Raw genomic sequence first — 14051 nt, 5'->3', positions numbered from 1 at the left:
GGCATTCATAATGTCCCAAATTCAGTCTTTTTCTGGAAAGCCACTACCAATAATTGTGACCATTGTATGAAATTGCTTTCTATAGAAATAATTCATTTTATATTGTCATAACAAGTCATTTTCTCAGCAGTCCTGAATAACACATGGTTCTTTTATTTTCATAGAGTCAAATAGAGGATTTAAATGATCAACTTTCAAAACTGAAAGATTCCCTTAGGATAAGTAGAAATAAAGAAAATTCGTTACTAGATGATGTGGATGATTTAAACCAGGAGCTTCAGAAAAAAGTGAAGGCCCTTATGAAAGTTTTAAGGGAGAAAGAGGAAATGGAAAAGGAAAATGAAGAACTGAGAAAACGGATTAAAAGGCTAAGCAATGCAGTTCAGGTAAATGGTATATGTATAGTGGAACTTTTTTGGTTGATTGGTTGATTGAGGGGGGTTTGCACTGTGATAAATCATTAACTGGTAACTGGCCACTCTGGGGGGGGGGCAGGGAAATGGTGGTGCTATTGGCACAGGGGCGTTACATTACTTCAGGGGTGACATCACACCACTCTAGGAATTGCAGAAAACTCTATGACAGAACCATAGAGTTCCCAGCAATTCCTAGAGTGGTGTCATGTCACTGCTGATTTCCCCTCCCAAGCAGTAATATAACACTATTGTGCCAATGGCAATTATTTGTTTTTTTTCTCACTGGCCGACAGAGCACTGACATGCAGTCAGAGTTGCTGGCAGCCCCAGTGCTGACCTACAATATTGTCTATATGAGGGACAAGCAACTTTTTGGACTTGAGTGCCAAAATATCTGAACATCTACCTATGAAACTGTTTGTACATTGGCAAACAAAAGTGGGGAGGGGTTTAGGCAAGAAACACTGGGATTAAGCCCAACTCCAGCAGCATGTTTAGCATCTCAGGGGCTTAACTTTGTTGCCTGGACATAGAATAGGCATCTGTGCAGAGCAAAGTGGTCTGGTGTTCTGAATGCCTACATATGCTCAGATCTGGTGACTTGTTTAGAAAAGAGGTCAGTTTTTCAAGCATCTATGGGAATATCTGTTGGAATCAAGTGTCAGTCTCCTTGAAGAACCAGTTTTCCAGTTATATGGTAACACTTTTATTTTATCTGAATACCCATTTGTCACTGAATTACCTAAAACAATATGATCCTCAATGTAAGATGATTTCCCTAAAAAAATACACAAAAATATTTTTATAACACATAAACTATAACTTGCATGTGAATTTAAGACATCCATGCCCCCCTTATTTCCTTGATGGTATATATGGGGGGTGGAACCCTAGCCTTTCTTTTTGGTCATTAGGGTAAGTATTACCTACAGATCATAATGACTTTTATTTGTAAATTTAGATTCTCTTCAGAGCATCCATTCCTGGATAAATAGGAGCATAATCTGGTGTTCCTATAGCACAGTTTGGTGTTCCATTAACTGTACTGAAGCTCTGTATCAATCATTTATATCTAATTTTCCTTTCCAGGGTAAAGCTAATGAGCAAACGCTGATAGATGAACTTCAAAAGAAAATTAAAAAGCTGGAAACTGAGCTAGAAAAGAAAAGTGAAGATTTGACTAAGAAAACTCCACGAGAAGACAAAGTATGCAAGAGGCACACAATTAGAATGGGCCTAACTAGTATCATTTTTGTTTCTTTGGCTGTCGTAGGCTTGCCAATCCCCAGATCCCAGCGGGGGTTCTTCCGTTTTCCCAGACTCCTTCCCGCCCCCAGTCAGCTGGCCGGCGGGGGGAAGCCCTGCCTCCAAAGCCACCGTGTGATTTTTTTTCCCCCTCCGGAGGCTCCAGTCTCTGATTGGAAAGGCTTCCTCTTGGGATGGGGTGTCTGTGTTACTTGGAAGAAGTTGGCAGCAACTTGTGAGTAGAGGCCAAAGCCCTCACATCAGAGTCGGCAGAAAAGGGGGGGAGGGGAGGAACGTCTTCTGAGCACTTCATTATTCCCTATGTGGAGATTGATTCTCATAGGGTATAATGGAGAATTGATCTGGAGGTTTCGGGGGATCTGCGGGAGCTGTTTTTTGAGGTAGAGGCATCACATTTTCAGTATAGTATCTAGTCCCTCTCCCCAAAGTACCTTCCAAGTTTCAAAACGATTGAACCAGGGGGTCCAATTCTATGAGCCCCAATAGAAGGTGCACCTATCCTTCATTATTTCCTATGGAAGGAAGACATTTAAAAAGGTGTGCTGTCCCTTTAAATGTGATGGCCAGAACTCCCTTGGAGTTCAATTATGCTTGTCACACCCTTGTTCCTGGCTCCACCCCCAGTGTCTCCTGGCTCCACTCCCAAAGTCTCCTGGCTCCATCCCCAAAGTCCCCAGATATTTCTTGAATTGGACTTAGCAACCCTAGGCTGTTGTGTTTCTACCATGGCATTACAGTTGAGCCTTTTTATTTCCAGTTTTGTTTTTCAGTCTTTTTGTTTGCAATGAAAGAAACAACTAAATCAGTGATTCAGCAGCATGGCAGAGGTTTATATTTCTGAGCACTACTATTTGAATTTCTGTATCAGTGAGACTGCGCTCCTGGTTTGTGTACAGAAAAGCATTTAGTTATGGTTTAAATGTGTGTGCTGTTAAGCTCAGTTTCAGTTAACCTCCTTTTTTCTCACTTAACCTCCTTTTTCTCTCTGCATCCCATAGTTCAATTTGAGTCCAGTGTTCTTCGGATTCATTGTAATGGAAGTTTACAGTTTGTACATAAAGGTAGAGTGTGAGCAGTAAATTAGTATAAGTATAATCGGTGTTTAATAGAGGCAAGGGTCAAACTGGTATGAACTAGTAACTTCCATTTCAGTGTATCTGAAGAAATGTGCATGCACATGAAAGCTTATACCTTGAATAAAACTTTGTTGGTCTTAAAGATGCCAATGGACTCAGATTTTGTTCTGTTGCTTCAGACCAACACAGCTACCCACTTGACTCTTACCACACTGTAGCAACTCAGTTTTCTTTAAACTGCTTTTTTCTCTCTCAGTAAACCTTCCCTTCTCTCTCTCTCTTTGCCCCATAGAGTACACTTGTGGGTTTGGGGGGTTTTTTGCATCACCAGAAGTCTGTCCCTCATCTTTCTTACCCATTTCCTCTTTCTCCTTCTCTATACAATCTGTTCACCCCATCCCTCTTCTGTATATATACTGTTCTATATATACTGTTCTAACCCTGTCTTCTACAGGCAGGCAGCTCAAATGCCAGTGAGCAAAACAGGGAATGCAACCAAATGTATTAATTGCAAAGATTGTTGTTTCTAGTTACATTTATTTATTTATTTAAATTTATATCCCGCCCTCTCCGCAAGCGGACTCAGGGCGGCTTACAACATCATAAAATACAATCAATCCAATAAAACATATAAAACCATAATTTATGTATATCAGCTTTAAAACCATTCTATGGCGCTATTTCAGTACTGTATAGGCGGTATTAAATTTGAAAATAGACCCTGAGAAAACATTGCTCTTCTGTGTTTTTTCAGAATTCAAAGGAGGAAATCATACGATGGGAAGAAAGTAAAAAATGGCAGACTAAAATGGAAGGAATGAAGAATAAATTAAAAGAAAAGGAGAAGGAAGTAGAGTCCATAACCAAACAATTAAACACAGTAAAGGAACTTTTCTCAAAGTAATTTGATTTTAATTAGCATACTGTTCAACAGCTTTGCATGTAAGATTTGTTTTTGTAGTGGTGTTCCAGCCAATGGAAAGCAACCTCTGAGCAAGACATTTATTTATTTATTTTCAAATATTTCTATTCCGCCCATTCGCCATAGGGGTCAAGGCAGAGCACAGTGTGTAATAAAAACAATAAAATACAATAAAAGCATTTTATGAACAGACAATTCAACAGCACTCAGAAAATTTCCATGTTTTAGATACATGAATATAACTTTTATATATAGAAGAGCATTTACTCTTCTCAGATTTGATTTGTTACTGTCAGCTATTACTGAAGGCAGATACACAGGACAATTGTACGAGGAGAGATTGTGTATTTGTGGGGACAATAAACCGGAAGATAGGGAACATGTGTTATTCCAATGTAAATTATATCAGTGTATTAGGGCTGATTATATACTCCCGATTTGTTCCAGTGTCCCTGGAAGAAATATTAGATTTCAGCTAGATAAATTATTGGCTGATAGGAACAAAGGAACCACTTTATGTGTGGCAAAATTTGCTTTGCGAGCTATAAGTCTCCGGAAGCAATTCCTAAGGGAAATACCCAATTGAACGCCCCGGTTCTGGAACTTAATTAGTGCTCTGGGGAGGAGATCATATTTTATACCGCGTATGTTTTATCTTCATTATAGTAGTATTATCTGATTGTATTTTATTAAGTTATTTGTATTTAATTGATTGGTCCTTGACCGTATTAAACTTTACTACTGATGAACTTTTATAAAACACATCTCATCAGTGAAGCACCAGAAATTATGTGATACCCATGATTGAGCTTCAGAGAATACAGCCCAAGTATTTAACCTGATGGGCTCCCTCACCACTCTGAAGTACCTGCCTATTGGGGACCCTGGGAGGCTTGCCATTTGTCTCTTTCATGTAGGGTATGGTTGGTGGTCAAAATTTGATCAAGATTCTCTTTTGGAATCCCTTCATGTGACCTCACATGTTGGGTGCCTTCCCAATACTCTGAGAGATGTCCTGCTGTCCTGTGGCAGCATCTGAGCTGGCCTGTAAATGACACTGTGAGTTTTCCTCAGCATCTGCTGTAGTTTCTCCATTGAAGAAGAGGGACCCCAGTGAACTGCCTCTCTTATGGCCATCTGAGCAACTGGTGAAATTGAGGACTGCTTAGATTCCTCTTCTTGGAACTAGGAGAGTGAAAGGGCATGACCCCATAGACAGCATTTGCTATCGCATCTGTTTTGGAGCTGACAGATTCCAGGTGTCCATCTGGTATCTTGTGTTACCATTGCAACAGTTTCAGCGCCACAGTAAAGATAATGATGAAACAAAATACTGTGCAAAATAACTGCATTCTCCTCTTCTGGAGTAAGGTAGACAGAATGTAGTTGCTGGAATGTTACAAGGTGCACTGTATGGCTGCAGATGGCAGCTCCATAACTATATGCCATACTGAGAGGTATTAAGAGCTTTCTTCTTTCTATATAGAGGATTATCATATAGCAAAGTGAGTGCTGGCTGCCGCTTCTGGTCAGTTACACTCCCAGGAACATGGGAGAGTAGTGTAACTGGCCAGAAGGCATAGGGCTGAGGAAAGCTGTGCTGTCACTTCTAGTCAGTTTTACTCCCCTCCAGGCTTCCTGGGAATAAAACAGACCAGAATCTGCAGGGCGGCTTCCCTTTCTTTCCCCAGCTTGACGTACTCTTAGGAGAGCAATTTACTGGGGACACCTGCTTTGGGGGGCTGTAGCTCAGCCCCTTGAAATCCAATGTGCACCAAATTTGGAAAGTAGGTAGAAGGGATTCTGCTGAAGAGTTTGTTGCAAGTTTGACATCTCTATCCCACTTGGAGAGAGGGGGTGTTCTACACCTTCCTGAACCAAACAAACTGACAAACCATGAAACGGGTCAGGAAATTGGAAAAAAACATGAATCAACATGAACCAATGAATTGGGCAACCCAATGAACCATGAAACGAGATGAACCACCATTTTCACATTCCATGCCCATCTTTAATGAAGGCTAACGATGTATTTCAGAGCTGATAAAGAAAAAATTGTGCTACAGAAGAAACTCAAGAGCAGTGGTGTTACTGTTGATCATGTTATGGGAGTACGGGCCTCAGAATCTGAGAGAGAACTGGAAGAGCTTCAAAAACAAAATACAGCTTTGGAGAATGAGATCACTCACCTGAAGTAAGAATTATTTTCAAAAGGCTACTGAACCTTAAGTATTTTCTATCTGTCTAGCTCTCCTCCCCAATTTAATATGATGTAAAATGTGAGACTATTTTCAAGGAAAATAATCTTTGTAAGCTAAACATCTTAATACCTTTTTGGGGGGAGGGGGGAATAGTAGCATGGTATAAAAATCATATTAATGGATAATTTTGTATACAATGCAATCCTATGCGGAGTTAACCCAGTTTTATTAATTTCAATGGATTTAGATTCAACTGAACACCTGCTGAGGGTTTATTGAGACATGAGGATGTCATACAAAAAGGGGAAACTTTTTATTGGGTGGATATATTAGAATAAGATACATGCACTCTTAAGGCTCATTCTTGTTACTGAATGGAGTGGGCAGTGACACATTCTTCATAGGTTTTTAGATCAAATATGTGATATGATGTACTTAATATCAGTAGAAGTTTGGCAACTCAGTTAGAAATGTGAATTGAATGGTTGTCTTCTGCCCCAGGTTCTGTTGGTTAGCAGATAGGTTGGTAACTGGCTGTACTTTGGGGACACTGTTTACTAATGTGCAGGTGAAAGTACCTAAATGCACAGAAGTTTTAGAGCCGTTTCTTTATGCATTCTGTCAAAAAAAAATCATCTTTCAACTACAATATTTAATGTTAAAGGAATGTAGGGTTATGTCTAAATACTGTATGTTGCATAGTTATTCTGGGTAACATATTTGTATATACAGTTACGCTCAGAGCTCATGTGGGAGCAGTGTTGCACGGTATTGAATTAAATTATATTGCATGACTATGCTTAAAAGTCAGTGTACATAATGTTCCTGATTCTTCATCATGTTAATGAAAGTTTAGACGTTCCTCCCCCACCCACCTCTTCTCACTTAATTAGACAAAGTAAATCCATAAGCTCATTTAATGTCAACTTTTGCACCTCTTCAGTAATAACATTTGTGTACTCTTCTGTGTAGGACACAGTATGCTGTACCTCGTGATTCTGTTGTAGAAGACTTACACTTAAAAAACCGGTACCTGCAGGAAAAACTTCATGTTTTGGAGAGACAATTTTCCAGAGAGACTTTTTCAAGGCCTTCAGTAAGTTGCATTATTTTTATTTTTTGTACAACGAAATTGTACATTCACATACATAACATGAAATCTATGTTGTGCACACTCCTGTTTCTCTTTTGTTTCTTTTTCTTACTCCTATTTGGTTGGAAATCTTGACTGCAGCATTCTGCTATCTGTAGATTCTGCATGCTCTTAGCTTGAAGCCCAGATATTGCAGTAGCTACTGGCTTTATGATTAAAAGATTTCATGTTCAAATAGACATGGTATTACCCCACTTCCCTGTTCTGGATGGCCCAGGCTACCCTGATTTTGTTGGATCTCAGAAACAAACCAGGGTCGGCCATGGATAGTATTTGTATAGTAGGAGATGGCCAAGAATGTCCCAGGTTGCTATGCTGAGACAGGCAGTGGCAAACCACCTCTCTTTCTCTCTTGCTTTGAAAACCTTATGGGGTTGCCATAAAGTTGTTTCTGCTTGATGCCATTTTCCACAAAAGATACCCCACTATGTGTTTTGAGCAGGTGGGGAAGAGGTATATAAGCCATAAACTGATTTCTGATCTTATCTCATGTAGAACAGGGAGAATTTGGTCTGAAAAGGAATTGATTACACAAGGTAGTATTTTAGTTTTATCTTTGATACATATTATAAAGAAAATTTGAATTTGGTAAAGTGATTACTGAAACAGGGATATTAAATTAGTAACACTGAAAAGGCAAATTCAGTAATGTGATATAAAATGGATTGTGTTGAGACTGTTGCCTACGTTCTTCTCCAATGTCCTCTCTATTTGGCGTACCACTGGGATCTTTTATACCCCAAATTGGCCCAAATTTTAGAGGCCTCTGATGATTTTAAGGTGTTTTTCTTGCTAGATAATTCTGATAAGGAAATAACAGAATTAGTAGCAAAGTTTTTTATAGAGCCATGGTTACTCGTCCTGATAAGTAGTACTATGTATCAGGTTTTACTATGTTGCTACTTTGTTTTTATCTTGTAATCCTAATTTTATTCTGTATGGATTATGTATTCTTTTAATACAGGGGTGGGGAACCTCCATCCTGAGGGCCGTATGCAGCCCTCGAGGTAATTTGGTGTGGCCCTCGGGGATTGCTGGGCCGACCCAAGCCATGTGGCAGCCTCCCTGGGGCCTGGTTGGCCAACAAAGATCGTGGGGCCCAGCCACGCTGTGCAGCAGCCTCCCCAGGGCCAGACAGGGATCACAGTGCCCAGATGTACTGTGCAGCAGCCTCCCTGGGGCCTGGCTGACCAGCCAGGATTGCTGCAGGGCCTGGAAAAGTTACTGTCACAGTTCAGTTTGCACTTGATTATGCTAATCAGAGTGTGAACTGATATGCTAATATTAGGAGATGTGGTCTAATATGCTACTGAGTTCCTGGACCTATGCAGTGCCTAGAGTGGCGGGCCGGGTGTGTGTGTGTATCAGATTAGGCTTTCCCCACATGACTTCAAATAGAAAAACAATTATTTGCATTAATTTTGCTGGCCTGAATCATTCTTCCTTGGTGGAGCACTGTTTTTTAAGTTGATAATTTTTATGGCCCTCGAATGATGGTATAAATATCCATATGACACTTGGCAAAAAAAAAAAGGTTCCCCACCCCTGTTTTAATTTGTAACCTGGCTGATCCTCTATTTTATATTCTTATATATGCCAATAAAGGCTGTCTTGTTGTTGTTGATGTGAATTACTAGGAAAGGGATTCTAAGAGTTTTGGACTTTTAAATTTGTTTTTAGAAATATAACTGAGAAGGAACATGGGTTGTTTATTAAATAATAAACAGTTTGGAGAAAGATGGATTTTTACCTCCACTCTGAAAATTCTAGAACTTCCACTCAATGAAACTAATCAGTGCACCAGTAGTTTGAGGGTAGACCATATTACTTCACACAGATTGCCGTTTGTGGAATCTGTTGCTGCAGGATGCAATGATGGTTGATGACTTATGTGATATTTAAAAAATAAGAATTAGACAAATCAGTGAAGGACATCTTTGTGAACTGCTGTTAGCCATGAAAGCTAACTGTCCCAGTTCAGAGCAGTATACCCCTGCACAACAGAAGCTAGAGAGAAATGATAAAAGAGGGCTGCTATCTTGATGGCACACCAGGCTCTCCATGGCCATCGATGAGATCTCTCCCAGGTGCCCTCTCAACCTCCCAACCAACCAGTGAGGAATTTCATTTTCTAGTCCAAGCTTTACAGTTTGTTGAATGAAGTCCTATTAAGAACCATAAGAAGAGCCTTGCTGGATCAGTCCAGTTGTCCATCTAGTCCAGCATCTTGTCTCCAACTGTGACTAACCATTTCCTCTGGAGGTTCATCAACAAGGCATAGAGGCTGAGGCCTTCCACTGATGTTGCTTCCTGCCATGGTATTCAGAGGCAGTTAGCCACCTTTAGCCATCATGGCTAGTAGCCGCTGAGCTCACATGAATCTATCTAATCCCCTTTAAAACTGTCTATTAATGAGTAAAGGTTTTTACCCTTTTTTCTCTATTCCAATCTACTGCTTTTCTTTCATGCTATCTTCCATCTGTATTAGAGTTCTCCAGGTGACACAGTTGAAGTAGCTAACACTGCCTTTACTGATAATAGATTCACTAAACAAAAGCATTTGAACTTTCCACCTAAGAAACCTCTACTAAGTAAGGCCAAGTTAAGTCATCAAGTTTCTGTTAGTTTGATGAATACAATTGTTGATGGAGTTGATGAAGGAACATGCATTGCTGAAGAATCCCATCGGGCAGCTGAAGATGTTGCTATAGTTCCTGAAGAGCAATTTGAAAATGGGGGAAAACCGAATGATTTAGAGGCAGGAGCAGAAGGCAAGAAGAGCAGCTCTCTGAAAATGAATTCAACTGAAGAGAATTCTGAAAAAGAAATGGCCCAAGAACATGAAGAAGATAAAACTGTCCAAAAATGTGAAATAAATAAGGAAGAAAAGCAAGATAATGCTGAAGAAGGAAACAAATCCAAATCTTGTCCTGAGGTGGATGCTGTTCCGCACAATGAATCTAACACGGAAACTGAAAAGAATGCCAGTGAGAAGGTGGTAGAAGAGGCACATGAGGGCCCTCAGACAGATAAAGAGAGGGCTGGATCAGTCACAGAGCTTTGTGAAGTTCCTCAGGTTTGCCACTTCAGCTCCTCCATCCCCTGCTTTTCAGAGTTCCTTTGTATAGCTAATCCTGACTGGTAACCTGATGATTCCTTAGTGCTGTTGTTACCCTATCATTTCCTAATATAGTTTACCTACCTACAAGACCTGTTTATAGTACCTGCCACATCCTTTTTGCTTATAATACCATAGACTTATAATACAGCAGTACAACGCAATGTTCCAAATGCATGACAATAGGTATTAAAATGTAAGACTGTGTCTTAGAAATAAATTTTCCTGCTTATATCTTAGTGGCTCATATCCATAGTACGTTGAGTGATGTGAAGCTAATGGAACAGGACTTTTGATCTTTCCCCTCCTGCAGCCACCTGAAATTCTGCTCCTGGGGGTCTGAGTACCTTCATGAACAACATAGAGACCAAAGTGGTGGTTCTCCAGTGTGAGAAGGGAAATCATTTAAAATTACCTTCACTGTCCATGGAAGGGCACTTCAGTCTTTGTAGGCAGCTAGCTGCTTTTATGGTTGATTGTGAGAATTTCTCATGGTATAAATCTATTTTTGCTTTTGTTTTTATAAACAGTTTATCACAGTATTGGTTGCCTACTTGTGAGTAATACTATGTGTAATTTTTACTCTCCTTAGTCTGTTCCTTCACACATACATACATATGCAGTTCTGTCTTTGGGACAGGAAACATTTTCTTAATATAGTCATGTAGGGTAATTCGCTGTTGTCCTTCTAATGAAACCCAGTTAAATTAAGTTCCAAATAAATTTCTTGAGATTGGGCAGGCAAAAGTAGATTCTTCTTTTATTTGTAAAAATAAAATGTTGTGTTTCACAGTATATGAAAAGGTTGAAATTTTTTACATTTTGATATGGTAATTTCACTATACACATTCTGTCCTTACTAAGACTTCAGGATTGGGATCTGATGATCTATGCCAAAAGGAACAAGACCTTCAAAAGGAAAGTATAAGATTGTCTTCTGAAAACATGGAGCTACGATTCCAGCTAGAACAAGCCAATAAAGACTTGCCAAGATTAAAGGTATATTTTTGTAGTTAATGGGTTGGGACAAATTGCTGCCTTCTGCTAAGTAAGGAGCCTTTCTACCATGGGAATGAGACCTTCTGCTGTAGGAAAACTCTTTCCACCAGCAAAAGTATCTTCATTTAGTAGAAGTAAGTCATTGGATTCAATTCAAAGGCAAATACAAAATACAAAAAAAGCTCAAAAGCATAAATGTAGCAAATCTTCAAAGATATCAATTAATCCATCTGCTTTAAATTATTACATAATGTGTCATATTGTCTTTTATAATGGATGGGGGGCTTTCTTGTAAAACTGAGTCTGAGAAAGACAGTAATATTCAATAGGTATATTTTGAAGCACATCCAAATGTGGATCAATATCTAAATGTTGATAAGAAATTTGGATATACTGTATATCCCACTGCCAATAAATGCAGTTCTAACACACAGTTTCCCCATTCCAGTGTGTATTTGGATTCCTGTCTGATTCATTCTCATGGATTGTCATTTGTGGAGCAAGGCATCCTATGTGTACAAGCCTGTTTGTTGTATGTTGCTTCTTTTCTGGACTGGAGCACTTGTCTGTATCGTAAAATGTATTAGTGACAAGTATTAGCAATAGCATCTATAACCATTCTCCCATTACTGTCTAGCCTTCTTCCAATTTTCCTTTCAAAATGCTGGCAGTTTTCAAAAAGCCTAGTTGTCAGTGGGAGTATGCTGCTTATAAATTGTGAACTCAGAACATCAGTAGCCTTGTATATTTTGCACATACTTCATTGATAGCATTATATATAACACTAACACTCTATAAAAATATGATAATATTGAGTTAAAGTCCTGTAACTGCGCCTAAAGGATATAAATTTGATAGACTGTGTCATTTGGCAAAAATGATTCACCGAGCTAGAAACAGATTGGGAAACATTACGTGGCAAGCTGGAATTTGTTGAGGGTGGGTCAGCAATAGGCTACACAGCTCTCTGTTGCATGATAATACCTTTGTGTTGGTGTCACTGTGGCAGTAAGAATTACATTTTTTCTTCTGTGTGTACATAATCTTTTTTAAGTTCCTTGTTTAAAAATGTCATTTTGAGAAGACATTTTTCACCTGAATAAGATTTTCTGTGATTTCCACTATTTAGGATCAAGTAGCTGACTTAAAAGAAATGTGTGAGCTTCTCAAGATAGACAAGGCGGAAGCTGAGCGGAAGTTAGGCAGTGTCAGAGGGGTGAGTATTACAGTGTGGAATATGTTTTTGAGAGCAAGACTGAACTAATATTTAGCTATTAGCATTGAAGCTTTTTTCTTAATTTTGAAAAAATGGTGAAAATGTTGCTGTGCTTTGATAATTGGAAATGTACACACAGAGAAAGAGTATGCACAAATTCTGTTTGATAGTAAGTCTGTATGTGGCCAGAATGTATAGAGCTTCTGTGGGTATACCACAAAGCCGTTATTGACCTATTTACACTTGGAACAGCCGTTCCCGTACTTTTGAAGCACCAGCAACTTTTAAAACCAATTTCCTGCGCATTGTAGGGAAAGACGTGCTGTTATGTAATCGAAACCCCTGCTAGCCTATCACCCATGATGTTTATCCAAAGGTATCTGTAGCTTCATTGACACTTATTCCATCAAGCTAATCATCTACACTTTTAAAATATAGAATATGGAGGTGGTTTCTGGGCTTATTTTAGTACATATATGATGGCCAGGGTTAGTTTTATTCTCTTTCAGTACAGACAGTAACAAACGTTGACAGATTTCATTAGTTCACATGACCTTTTTCTTGGCTTATGAAGAGGAATGAGCAACTTAGATTCATAAAGGCAAACTTCTTAAGGCCTTTCGTGTTCTCCCTGAGAGTTCTCATGCATCTGTCATTAGCAGGGTTGGCACTGCCACTAGGTAAGTTAGGCATTTGCCTGGGGCGCTGACCTCCCAGGGGCACTAAATTGGCCATCATCCATGTGACTGTGAATGCAGTCTCACAGGCAGTGTGCTACAGCATCTTCATGGGACCCCAAGGCCAGATCTGGCCACTTTCCCCTCTGCTGCCAGAGAGGGTGCTGGCAAGGGGCAGCAGCCCTGAAGCAGGCAGAGCACATGCTGCCTGCTGGCACCGCCTTCACTCAGCATCTTGCCAGGGGAGGAATGAATGGGCTGGAGCCTGGAGGAGGGGTTTACTCCTGGCTACAAACTAGTCCTCTTCCTGGTATGGCAGGATGTTTCCACTTGTTTGTGGCACATCGCTTGTTTAACCCTCTCCACCCCCCATCCCACTGCTATCCTGGGAAGCCCTCTGGATCTAGTACTCTTTAGAACAATTCTTAATGTCTTAATTTGCTGCAGTCTGCCCTTAGCTGCCTTATGGTACTGTTCTTGGTGCATTTTATTTGCTTTTTCCATTTGGGATCAGGGACTGATGAATAGAGGGATCTGTGCAAAAAAATCAGATTCTGTTTTTAAAGGCAAAAAAAGGAGGGGGACAGAAGTTAGCCTTGCCCAGGCTGACAGATAATCTAAGGTTGGTCCTGGTCATTAGAAGAAGACGACGACATTGGATTTATATCCCGCCCTCCACTCCAGAGTCTCAGAGCAACTCACAATCTCCTTTATCTTCCTCCCCCACAACAAACACCCTGTGAGGTGGGTGGGGCTGGAGAAGGCTCTCACAGCAGCTGCCCTTTCAAGGACAATCTCTGCCAGAGCTATGGCTGATCCAGGTCCATTCCAGCAGATGCAAGTGGAGGAGTGGGGAATCAAACCCGGTTCTCCCAGATAAGAGTCCGCACACTTAACCACTACACCAAACTTGCTCTCATTAGCAGAGGGCGATTTGGTACATCTTGGAAACTTTCTACTATTCAAGAAAAGTTCCTTGTTCCATGCTGCTTACTGGTCTCTCCTGA

General features: G+C 40.1%; 1 protein-coding gene across 1 annotated transcript in view; it reads left to right on the top strand.

Moving 5' to 3' along the window:
• CEP290 (centrosomal protein 290) overlaps positions 1-14051 on the top strand; it is a 103273-nt gene that overhangs the window by 73615 nt on the left and 15607 nt on the right. The window contains exons 40-46 of the mRNA XM_060245158.1: positions 165-386; positions 1506-1622; positions 3513-3658; positions 5719-5874; positions 6854-6977; positions 11017-11151; positions 12281-12367. Of these exons, the coding sequence (XP_060101141.1) occupies positions 165-386; positions 1506-1622; positions 3513-3658; positions 5719-5874; positions 6854-6977; positions 11017-11151; positions 12281-12367 (987 nt within the window). The remainder of the gene's footprint in view (positions 1-164; positions 387-1505; positions 1623-3512; positions 3659-5718; positions 5875-6853; positions 6978-11016; positions 11152-12280; positions 12368-14051) is intronic.

Source organism: Heteronotia binoei, chromosome 8 (assembly GCF_032191835.1).
Source record: "Heteronotia binoei isolate CCM8104 ecotype False Entrance Well chromosome 8, APGP_CSIRO_Hbin_v1, whole genome shotgun sequence".
NCBI lineage: Eukaryota > Metazoa > Chordata > Lepidosauria > Squamata > Gekkonidae > Heteronotia > Heteronotia binoei.
Note: the sequence above shows the minus strand (reverse complement) of the source record. Positions and strands in the feature narration are given on the sequence as shown.